Raw genomic sequence first — 12,594 nt, forward strand, 5'->3', positions numbered from 1 at the left:
CCTGCTGAGTTCTAAGAAGCCATAATTAGAGGACGAGAAGCCCCCAAAGTGCCTGAGATTCAGAAAGGCTGGACTGGCAAGTCATTTCTGATAACACTGGCTCACAGAAACATCTTCAGATTCTTATGTGGAAGGTACTGCAAAGAAAAGAAAAAGGTTCAGAAATATAAACACACTTGTCATTGCGCACATTTTCCTGAGAGTACAAAAAGGAAGGTGCCATGTAACGAGTCTGAATCTCTTTCACACTGTCAGGAAGATTTAAACATTCTGGGTGAAATTTTGATCTTCTGAAAATGTTAGCTCAGGGAGCAAGATGAGAACTCTGTTAAATCAAGTATAAATCGACCTGTTCATTGGACATACAGCAGAGCTAAATGTTTCCCAGTGGTACTTTTGCTATGGCACAGCATTTGGACTCCTAAACAAGTCAGATCAGGCAGAAAAATTTGTTGTTTCTCTTGCTAGGACCAAGAGATCCTGATTGTTATCTTCCTTCTATTTGCACTCTGAGGAGGCAAGCAGCGTATCTTACTGCTGCCATCAATTTTCGGAAGAACTCCTGAGAACTTCTTCGCAGGGCAGTAGAGGACAATTTGAAGAGGACATGCTGAAAGCTCACTTTCTCTAAGTAGCAATCTCTGTCACGACAGTATAAACTCTATGTTTGTTTCTTTCTTAACTGAAGTCAGAAGTGATCATTATGTGTTTTGGTATAAATACTGTGATTTTGATACCTACACCAGAAGAAGGTTTGGACTATTTGAGAGGCTGAAGAGTTCTAGATGTACAGTTTTGGGATTTTGTTTTACAGAAAGAATGCTCTCACATAATCACAGCTGTTCGATTTGCATCAGGAGCTCACCGAAGGAACCTCTGTGGTATTTATTTGGAGAAGATGAAGCTTCATATTCACAGTGGTCCCTAGGAACTTTGTATCTAGGAATTTATTCAGTCTGGGTCACGCTGGAAGGTATGATGTGTAGCAGTCTGGCATACTCGTCTAAGTACCGTGAAAGAAACCATAGAGTGATGCAAAGAGCTTACTGGCACTAAGGTTTTAGAAAAAAAAAAATTATAAACATCTTGTTCACAATTCAAGAAATTTCTAGAGCCCCATATTAATCCAATCTCTTGAAAATTTAGTTCCCACATAGGAAATATCCAGGAACTAGAAGATCCACATCATTTTATGTAAAAACATTTTAGGCATGACACCTTTGGAAAAAATCCACTCAAATCCCCTTCACTGGAAATCTAGTTATTGGATATTTCTTTTAATTTCTACTAGAGTGTCATTTTGGCCTTTGGAGATTAAGCTTTTTTACAAAGAAGCAGCTGAAATATTCTGTGAAAAATACTGAAAAAAAAATTCCCTTTCACTGTTTTCTTGTTAAGCATCTCTTGCCAATTTGTCACTAGCTCTAATTTTAGTCCTCAAGAGCTAGATAACCTGCAGGCTGGGACAAGATGCACATTTCCTGTGACAGAGCTTCTGCCAGTTCAGCTTTAGGCAGGACTGGAGTCAGGACATCAACTGTTATATGGGTAAAGGTCCACAAAGGTTTCAGAAATAGCGCATTTCCAGTGACATCGTCTTGCTTAATCTGCGGTTTCTGTGTCTAGTTCCGGCGCCTCCCAGGTGTTACTTATGCCATATTCTCCTCAAACTCCAAGTCACATTGTTATAGTACGTTTCACCCCCAGACATTCAAATAAGCTTAAACTTGCAGGATGATTTATAAAACAATTTCCTGTGGAAAATGTAACCAGTCTTGTAGAACAGAACACTCAGCTAGTGCCAGTTCCGACCGCTAATGCTTCCATCGAACTACAAGCAGCTTCTTAAAGATAGCAATTTTGAGCGAAATAAACCTACTAGGATCAAATTTTCTGACCTAGCAACCGTCACTATCATTTACAGCTTACTCAAGCTTTTGGGATAAGAGCCAAAACTGCGTATATCTTCTTTCCTGGTCCCAGTATTTTCTTCTACTCTTAAGAAAATTATTCAACTATAGCAGCGCAAATCAAGCAACAGACTTTACTGCATCTTCATTTGCCTGACAGCAGTACAAAGCTTGCAAAGGTAGGAGAAACGAGCGATGAGATAAGGATAATCAGTCAATGTACAGTGCATGAACTTCAGGCCAAAGCCTGGATCACGGTGCCAAAAATTAACGCCTGCTGCATACGTTAAGTATGCATGTTAGTACGACAGCTTAAAAAATCCAACATACTGAGCTGCGTGAAAAAGTGCTGAAAAAACAGAGCGCACGTTGTTACAGGAATCTGGCCTTCGAAGGTTTTCTATAGACAAGGTAAAGAAGGTATTCCTCCTCATTAAGCTCTTACCTCATTTTAATGATGATGAGATTTGACAGTTGGATAGTTCATGTTACAAAAGTTCTCAGTGTTTATCAGAAGTCAGGTAAGCCCTGGCCCCATGTAACAGAGCAGACACAACAAAACGATCTATGGCTTAGCAGAGGCCACCTGCTCAAGCAACGGCAGAGCCAGAGATAAAAGCCTTGCACCCTACATTTCCTACTCTTACAATGTGAAGAACTGGCTTTTGGTTGGCGGAAAAGGCGAAGAACAGAATAAGAAATCCTTTATTACAAATAAAAATTATCTGGGGTCTAATAAGTTAGTCAATGTTTCCAAGAGGGTCACATAACAAGTGCCAATATGGAATTCTGGGATCGGGTACTCAGAAACGTCGATTGCCCATAGCTTCGCAGCAAAGTCTCTGGAAACTGCAGTCACCCAGCACCTCCAATTGCTCGCTGGCAATCATTTTCCAAAGCGGCTATTGCTTTGGTCCCTAGGTGTTCAGTTTGCACAGCTGCTGAGCAGCTGGAAGTGTAAATCACCACACACTGAGCTTCCTTGACTCTGAAGTCTGGAATGCATTCAGCTGGGCACAGACAGTGGAGATATGCAAAACCAAATGAAATTATGACTGTCTCTGGACATTGACAGACTGGTGCTTCTTCCAAGCGTCTGCTGAAGATTTCTGAAGAGATAATTATTTCAATGAAAACATGTTTTCCTGTCTTTTTACAATATTAAGACAATAGTTCAGGCATAAGTTTAGCACTGGCTTATAGAGTTGTTGATCCGCTATTAAGACATTTCCTGGGCTTTTTCATGTTCTGCATTATATTACACGGTGAAACTGCACAGCTGTCTTCAGTATGGCTGCACACAGCCCCTGGTCATCACGTGAGAGAACTACTACAGCTGAAGGCACAGGAGAGAGGAAGATAAGAGGCCATGCACTGAGCTGGAGGTACGTTCAGACAGATAAAAGCAAGCACTGTTTCATTAAAGGAGCAGGTGATGGTCCAAGACTTTCACAGTATAATTGAACTCACTGAATGGGAAGTGCGGGGTTTGAGAGATCAGCTACAGGGATGGCACTCTTGTCCCACATCACACATTCTGCCACATTCTAGCATGCAATGGCTACTATCAGAGAGCACTGCTTTAGTTTCAGTCCTGAGCCAGACCTCAGAGTACCTGTTGTGGCACTAAAAGTCAGTGGATTCCATTCCAAAAGTCAACTCATTCTCTCCCTTCAGAATGCAAAATTTACACAGTACTTAAAAACTGGAAGTGTCTGAGATCAGGAAGCACAGTATCAACAAAAATGTCAGTGTGATGCAGTGCGTACAGCAAAAATCTGACTAAGAATGTGCTCAAAAATTCAAATACCTTTACAGGCAAAATAAACAGTAAACCACAATAAGGGAGAAACATCAAGTCTTCCACACACACTAGTCTGGATAAAAACGGCCTCACAACCTTGTCTCCTCCTTTTCCTACTGCTATTAACCCTGGCTGAAACAGAAACCACATTAGAGAAAATACACATTCTCTTCTTGGCTGTGAGATTTTTTCCATTTACGACCCCATTTTGCGAAATAGCTTCAAAGGTTAAAAACCATGTTGCTGAGTTAACAGTCAGAGGCCTTAAACCAGTGATTTAGACAGCAGGTGGAAGGAAACCCTTCTTCGGGTCACGTCACACCAGGAGCCTGAGGACTGAATCCTGTGACCCAGCTACTCTCCTGGACCTGAAACAAGAGGGAAGTGAGCATTTCCCTGCAAGCCAGGGATGGAAAAAAAAAATCTGCCACCTTGACCATCAGATCGCCATCTCAAACATCAAGGAGACATACCGAGAACGTGACTTCACCAGGTCACAAACACCGTTCAACACATGCGATTAAACTGAGAACTGGATGATCAGCCTTCAGACTCTTGGCTGGCAGCCTCGTCCTTTGAGATTATCAGTATTGGCTTGATCCCTTCCTCTCTATTTTCTCTTTACCTGATTTTTAACAAGCTCTGTACTTTTCACTTCATGCCTCCTTTTACTCATTTTCTTGCGCTGCTGAGTACCCAGCACTTAGGTCTTTCCACTCCTTTCAGCTTCCCAGAACGTCACAAACTCGGAAAAGAGAAATTTATTTCAATGAATTCCAATGGCTACAGTGGCAAACATTCCTCCCTGCTATTTTCTCAGGAAATGACTGGATTGCACAGCATCCTCAGCTTGGAATTCTCAGTCAGCAGTTTGGGAGTCTCTACAACACAGCAGTGAGGTCAGTCACGGCACAGGAAACTCCTGAAAGTACAGCTTCTGCTGAGTCTTCAGTCTGCCTCCAGTTGCTCACATTTGGTCTGTGTTCTCTACCAGATCTGTAGGTACAGTACAGGCTTCTCATTGATGAAAGGGAACTCTACCTGAGCCCAGCAGCTTCTGCGTGGATAACCGTAAACAGAAAATACTTTCTTAGCTGGGAATACACGTAAACAAAACACTAGAATACCTGCTCTGCTCAGCCTCGCCATAACGATAGCATGAATCTCGCTCTGTAAGAGTTTCCGCTGATACACTTGATTAGTCAAGGAACGCCTGATGTGTTTCTAACGTATAAAAGACATTCACGCTAACTTTGCAGCACATCCTCTCCAGATGCTGGTATTTCTCAGGGTTCACAGGAATCGTGTCCTCATGCTTTATAGTAGAATCATTTTGTTATAACATCTTTCTTCAGAAATTTCATTTATGAAATACACTGCTCTGTGTTCCGTAGGACATTTAAAAGTTCGTAAACACCATTAGCATTACCGGTGCAAATTGTGGTCTATCTTAATTCTATCCTAACATTTAGCCTTAGTTCCTATGAAAATACAGTTTATTCAGTCTGACTGGGAGCTTTGTTAATCCTACCCATTAACTTCTGAATCCTTTGGCAGAATTCAACAACAAGTGACTGACAGATGATTAAGTTTCTGCCAATTTCCTGCAAAGAGGCAGATGTGTGTAAAAAAGAGCTGAAGTGTTCCACTTCATGCAAAGACACAAAATAATTCCAGTCTTTTCCAGACATCAGAAAATCTACACAGATGAACAGTCTTCATGCCTTAACTGCAGCAAAAAATTGAAACTAAACTCCTTCTCAGATACCAGCCAGATATCAGATAACCAACCCGGAGACAGAAGCCTGCAGAAACTAGAATTTACTAATTCCGACATTCCCCAAACAACATATGCATTGTATATCTGCTTGCTGGGATAATTTATCTTCCCAGATGTTAGAACTTACGTGTGACTAGCAATTACCACCAAACAGCAACACTACTGACTTAACAGTGTGTATGAACAAAGATTATGAAAAAATAAACCCAAAACTTTTTCAGGTTATCAAGCATTTACCATTAGATGCACTTAACCCAAACCCAGACCACTGAAACCTTGGGAGAAATTAGACCTAGGTTTTAGCCTCAGCCTACTCTGCCAGTGGATTTAAGATTCAGCCAGGAACTTCTCCCAGTCTGGGAGTATCTTATTTTGCTGGCTGGTTCACTAATTTCTTGAAGAAGGTCTATCCTTGTATTACTTAAGTAACAGACTTAAAGTTAAGGCTATGCAGAATGTTTTAATGTGTAAAAATAGAAAGTCCTTTTCAAGAGATTTCTTTCAATGCGAAACGTGCAAGATAAACTGTCTTAAAGATTGCTGGGTTTTGTCTGCAGATTATTAGGAAGAAACTCAGCAACAACAATAAAAAATGTCAGTGTTAAACAAAACCCCTGATCAACAGCGGATTGAAGAAAGACTGCAGTAATTAATAATCTTAATTTCCTGCCACCAGCATGAGCTATACCTCTAGGCCTCATCCAGAGGTAGGTGAGACTAGGTCCTCCTAGGTCCTTGGTCTCACCACCTCAGCACAAAAGATCAACATGTTTCCACAGATATTTGTAACATGTATACAATATTTACAGACATTCCTGTTCAGACAGCACAGATCCTTGCTTGAGAACGATATGAATTTGAGCTTAATAGATCAAAATATTTTCCTGAAGTAACCACACAAGCAAACAGGAAAAAAAATAAAAAGGAGATAATCAAAAGTCGTTGAGTTCTTGGTCTTCAAGTTAGGAGAGAACTAAAATATGGTCTAGAAAAGTAAACTGAGTCAGGGTAAGACATCACCCTCTAGTCAGCTCTCGGGTAAAGCTCTTCTACCTGACATTTCTTGTATTACACTACACAGTAGCATCCTTAAAAAAAAAACCCCAACCTGAAAATACACAAGAGACTGTCTTTTTCCTAACACAATACCTGAGAAAGTCTGGTGCTTTGGAAATCATGTTCTCAAAATCTGCAAATCCTAGTTTCCCATCACCATCCATGTCAGCTTCTTCTATCACTTTCTCACAAACTAGAGTGATTTCTTCTGCTGTTAACTCTTCCCGGGTCAGCTTATTGAGGGTTTTTTCCAAGTCTGATTTACAAATGAAGTTATCTGTGTTAAAATCTAAACAACAAAAGAACCAAAGAAACGATCACCAGCAACTCTCATACTCGTGTAATTCAAACCGCAAAGGCATACAGAAGCATCCCAGTACAGTACCGTAGATCTTAAAGGCATAGATTGCTTTAAGCTCTCGGGGAGCCATTTCACTGAGCACAGAGAACATGTCCACAAAATCATTGAAGCTGAGGCTCCCCTCTCCGTCTTCTGAGAACGATTCCACAATCCTTTCCTTGAAGGGATTCTCCTGTGAAAAACAATACATATATATTTAGTATTTGGAAGATCAAAAAAACCTGCAGACTCCCTGTTAACAGGTATTTAGTTCCATGGTTGGCTCTTTGAAGAGAACTTTTTTCTTCCAAAATGCATGTAAAAATTCACATTTGCATTCTTCAGCAGAAAGCGTCAGCAGAACATGCTGCTCTATAGTATCACTTCCCGCCCAGATTTTCTCAGCTCCATTGTTACTCATTCTCTCAAATTGGTGCTCATCTCATTTCTGCTGTGTGGAAGACATGTTTTAGAAACGTTAGGGTAAAGGCATGAAGAAGGTGAAGATCACTTGCACGTAACAGGCTCCTGAAGGGGTGCCGGACTGACACGGTCAAGAGTGTTATCACTCCTTTGTTAAGAAGCCAGCGCACACAAACCGGGGGTGACAGGAGGGAAAGGAAACAGGGGCACCAGGATGGAAAGCCGGTGGAACAAACAGGGTCTGTATGCCTTCTGGTGGCACCTGGCTGAAGGCTGGAGGAAGGCTGTTTACGAAACCTCTTTAAGAAGTTGAGTATCGCCCGGCTGATGTGGAAGCATCAACCAAACCATGAATGTTCATTAAGGACGTAGAGTCACACCCCAGGAGATTCTTGTAGGAAAATCTTTCATTTTCACTCTGATACACATCAATGTCAAATCTCTGGTTGAATGGAGTTTTCAATGAAGTTTCATCTCCACGAGAGATGATCTGAAGATCATCTTCTAGCACCTTACCAACGAGCTGGTGTCAGGGCTACTACCAATAAGACGATAATCCAAAACCATAAACATACAAGCAAGTGTAAGAAAAGCTGCTTTACTACTCTGAAGTCCAAAACAAATGTTTTTATAGTAACAAAACAACATCTTTCTCACAGCTAGATAAAAACCCAAAATGAATTTGTAGCTGGAAAAATCATTTCAATTCAGTTGAATATGAGTAAAACACACGAACAACATTTGGGCTGTGAGCAGCATCTCAAAGCTGTTCTACAAATCTTGTCTGAAACCAAGACACCAATTAACACATTTATCTCCTATAAATGTAAACAGCTTTGGCGGTGGTATACCATGTTCATTATTTTTAATAGGCACGCAGCATTTTCCTTCGCTTTAAAAAAAGCAGTATTGTGAAAGCTGAGAGCTCAAACACGTATCCATTTAATTTTTTTCCTGGGAGTTTAATTAGCTAATAGTTATTCAAAACCCACCCAATTATTTTCAATGAAATTTCATAAAACTGCTATATTTGAGGGGTAAATGACCAGAAAAATTATGTTTTTCAGTTTACTTGAATTTTTTCTTGATAATTCACACATAGAACAGATACAACTATAGAATACATTTTCTGCATACCTGTAGAGACTAAAAAAATACAAGCAGCATGTACAGAGTTACATGAAAAGATGTTTAATATTTATGCAGCATCCTTCATCTTAAACGAATATGAATTACAACAGTTGGGCTACCTGCCACTAATATGCAGCTACCTCTGAAGTGAAATTCAACAACTATTAAACGGTGTGCAGCAGCTTGTAAGAGCTGAGGATAAAGATGTTCAACTGAAATCACAGGGGCAACTTGGAGGTGTGACGAAATTTGTCACCCACGCAGAGATACCATTTAAGATACATTTTGTTAAAGCCTCAAACAATGAAAAAGTTTTAAGGATTCTTGTTAAAAGAAAAGCATAACAGAGAAATTAAACTTTTGTAAGAAAAATGTAAGGTGTGACTGTGCTCATCGGCATTTCAAAGAACATTCCGTTGCTGGAAAGCAGCCTTCCTTTTTTTCCTTCAGGTAACTGGTCAATGTGGAGATTCACACTGGGGGGTCACCCTTTGCAGCATCTGGTTTGGGGATGCAAGTACAGAGAAGGGGCCGGACATTTGGGGATATCCACGTGGGGACTGCTCAAGGCTATACCACTCCTACATACATTTGTCAAGTCATGTCGTCTGGCAAATGGAAGAGCACACTTCAGTGGCCACCCCAGCTGGAACTTTGAGTTACTTCTTCACAAAGCTACACTGGTCATTCACATCCTTGGAGAGCGTACCTGATTCTATCGGGAGGTCTCTGTTTAACGATAGCAAAGCACTCAGGATACATTAACTATCTAATGAGATGTCTTTGGGTCTTGCAGTTTGTGCTCTAGGACTACTTCCATGGTAGAAATTAGTTGGAGTCTGCCAAAAGGCAAATATATCCATCTAACGACAAACCGTACAAGTGCGTGCGTCAGTCTTCTGAGGATGGGTAAGTTCTGAGAAACAGACATCGGACGCGTAGTTCCCTGAGGCAATCAAGATTCAAAATTCACTACAAATGCCAAGATCTCTGCAGTTCCAGTCTTTCTGGCTGAGGTATCATGCAGGAATAAGGCTGTTTCGTGGGTAGGTGAAGTAGGGACCACAAAGCCACAGGCTCAAATAACGGCCCATTAAAGCAGTCAATACTAAATTCACATTCTCCTGCAGGGCTCAGCCACTGAAGTCATTCCGCAACAGGGAGCATGCCTACAGATTTCAAAGGGTCAAGGATTAATGAGCTCACCGTGCTCTGAGATGAACATGTAAGGCTGAGCTCACAGTTCAGATGAAGACAAAACCAGGCCAAATAAAGATAAAAAAGAAATTAAATAGACTAGAAAAGCAGGGTCACATCTCTCAAAAGTCTCAGAATGAAAAACAACACCCCGGAATGAGCCAGATGGCTGAGAGAAAGTCATTGTAAAAGGATACGTAATGATCACTCATATCATGTGCGTGATGTGTAGAGGAGGGTCAGCAGATGTGCATCTGTGAGTACCGTTAAGGCTCAAGTATCTGACTTGAGTGCTTGGAAATAAGCCTGTTTGTGGTATGAATACACGTACAGACACTCAGTGAAAAACAATTGATTCTGAGCCAATGCAAGTTGCATTTGTGCTGAAATATATGAAAAAGGCCCACTTTCTTCCTAAAGAACATTTAAAAATGGTGTCTCTGTTAAATGTTTGCTATTTAGCATTCTCTAATACTAGAGTAAAAAAAAACATGTTAGAAAACATATTAGAAAAATTAACTTTTTAAAAAATTTCTAAAAATACCATATTGCTTTCTTCAGAACAAACCTCATCAAAACTAAGTGTTGTGGTAACAGTTTTACACGGACATCTTAGAGGCAGCGTTGGGTAACAAACAGGGACTACACAGATCCAGATATCCCTATCAGCAGTGAATATCAAACCCAGGACTCTCTGTGTTAGAAATGCTCTCTGACTAAATAAACATATTGCAGTTGCATAAGATGAACTGTCTATTTGGCATGTCAGAGATCTTGAAAACGCAGATGAATTAACAAGGAATTAAATGGACCTAAGCATACTACTTAAGTAACTCTTCGCCAAATGGATCTCTAAAACCTAAATGAAAAATAAAATCTTTCCTCATATTGATTTCTTTCCTTTAACTTTCTCATATTATGTGTCTTCAGGCAGTGTATCTGTGGCTTACACAATGGAAAGTATTAGCTTACCTTCTCAGATACTTTTCACATCCTTTCTGTAATTTCATTACCTCTTTTCTAAAGAGCACAGATTAGGGTTCCATCATATTTGAAGGAAAAGCCATGGGGGAAGGGAGTAAAGGAGAAAACAACACTCTTCCTTCCTAGACGGTTTTCCCTTAAGCACTAATTGTTTAAAAAAGAATCCTTTTAAAAGCAGAAACTTACTCTTGTCTCATTAAAGCTTTTTCTGTCCTCTCACAATAAAAATGAGAGGGGAGACAGAAACAATAAAGAATCGTTTCAGCTAAAACTCTGCTGTTTTGCAGATTGCTGCTGCTGTAGTTGCCTTGAGATAATCCTCCTGAATGACATCTATCTCTTTAAGGATCACTTTTTCTACTCAGATATTTGCATTTCTATACATTTTCGAATGTCACATGGCATCTATTCCACCGTACCGACCTGAACACCATACTTTAAGACACAGCCATTAGTTTTCTAAGATACTGTTACTGGCTTTATTTCTGAGATCGCAGCTAAATCTCACCAAGTCACTTGTTATTTTCCCCATCCTCTAGTTTCCATCACAGGCTCTAGGAAAGCACTGCACTGTCCTTTTGCCCTATCCATTTTGCAGCTCAATGAATTGACTTAAAGCACCGTATCCTATTTTCACAAGCTGACTGCATTTTGGAAACAAGAGGTTGCAAGTAAAGTTGTAAGATAGGTCAAGAAAACTGAGGTGGAGATGTCGAACAGTCCCTACAAAATGCTTCTCAGTCTTACAGCCACAGAAATACGATGATCATTTTCTTTCTTATATTTGAACATAAGTGCCCAATGACATTAGGGAAGATATTTAAAAGCACAAAGCAGTCTGCTTTGCAGACTGCTGAAAGCTAGAATCCCTTTGGATGCTTTAATCAAGACTTGTTCAGAACTGATCAGAAGTAAACCTTTCTCAGATTTCAGTAGTTATGCCTAAAAAATAGGAAGGAACTCTTATCCTGACAAACATTAATATAAAAATGGCTAAATTGTTCATTACCAGACCGCCATAGGAGAGGCCGGTGCTTTGGAAGGGAAGTGTAAGTGTAAAACAGCAAACTATCCCTGGAGCAGATAAAAAGCACATTTGGGTTTTTTTCCTCTTTACCTCTTCCTTAAAGAGGTTTTTTTGTGTGTGATTATATTTATGTCAAACTTCTCTGCAGTGCCCACAGGGTACTGCTGAAGAAAACCCTGCACAAACCACAGCTAAGATACAGCTAAATTGACACGGTTACACCTTAAAATAAAAGGCCATGTTATTCTGTCAGAGAGCAGCAATGGAAGACAGTTCAGCAATGAGCATACCTCTTCATGAGGCTGCACCATGGTCACGACAGCCAAATAATCAAGGATTCTGGCTGCATATAGATTTGCTTAAATATTACAAAATGTGGTAGTGTATCATGGAAATAAAAGGCATTTTAACAAGAGCAGATTCACTAACAATAGCAGGAAACTGCAAACAACACCGGTGAAGACCATCGAGCAGGTACCAATCTGGAGCTCAACGGAGAGAAAATGACTCTCACTACGTTTGGAGGGCATACAGTTGAGACGTACAGCTAAAAAAGGGCTTCAGAGAAGTAAAAGAATGGTCTGAAAGGGTTAAAGCATCCCATAATTAGAAAGAGCTAAGAGGATGCAGAGACATGGAAGTTGGAATGAGCGCAGGCAAAGACTGGCCAGGGCAGGGTGGAAGCTTGGGAAGAGTGTCAACCTGCTCTCTCAGGCTGTCATTTCCCATTACACGGAAAGCCTTGGAACTGAGGACTCATTGCAAGCACTTCTAAAATCCCATCCTATTAAAATCGTAGGAACTGCTTTCGTTTTATTTTGAAGCAACTCACATGCATCTGTGTTTAAGCTTACCAAAAATAGGCTGCTAACATCGGTTCTGAACTGTGTGATCGATTCACTGTTCCCTGCGTGTCCTTCCTCCCTCCTGCCTGATTCCTGC

The 12,594-nt window shown here is 40.5% G+C and overlaps 1 protein-coding gene across 1 annotated transcript in view; it reads right to left on the minus strand.

Moving 5' to 3' along the window:
- Positions 1-5: 5 nt before the first annotated feature.
- Positions 6-12,594, minus strand: part of CIB2 (calcium and integrin binding family member 2) — a 37,823-nt gene continuing 25,234 nt past the window's right edge. The window contains exons 4-6 of the mRNA XM_010138434.1: positions 6,936-7,083; positions 6,644-6,839; positions 6-137 (exon numbers count right to left, since the gene is read on the minus strand). Of these exons, the coding sequence (XP_010136736.1) occupies positions 116-137; positions 6,644-6,839; positions 6,936-7,083 (366 nt within the window). The 3' untranslated portion in view covers positions 6-115. The remainder of the gene's footprint in view (positions 138-6,643; positions 6,840-6,935; positions 7,084-12,594) is intronic.

Source organism: Buceros rhinoceros, unplaced genomic scaffold, assembly GCF_000710305.1.
Source record: "Buceros rhinoceros silvestris isolate BGI_N320 unplaced genomic scaffold, ASM71030v1 scaffold13036, whole genome shotgun sequence".
NCBI classification, from domain to species: domain Eukaryota; kingdom Metazoa; phylum Chordata; class Aves; order Bucerotiformes; family Bucerotidae; genus Buceros; species Buceros rhinoceros.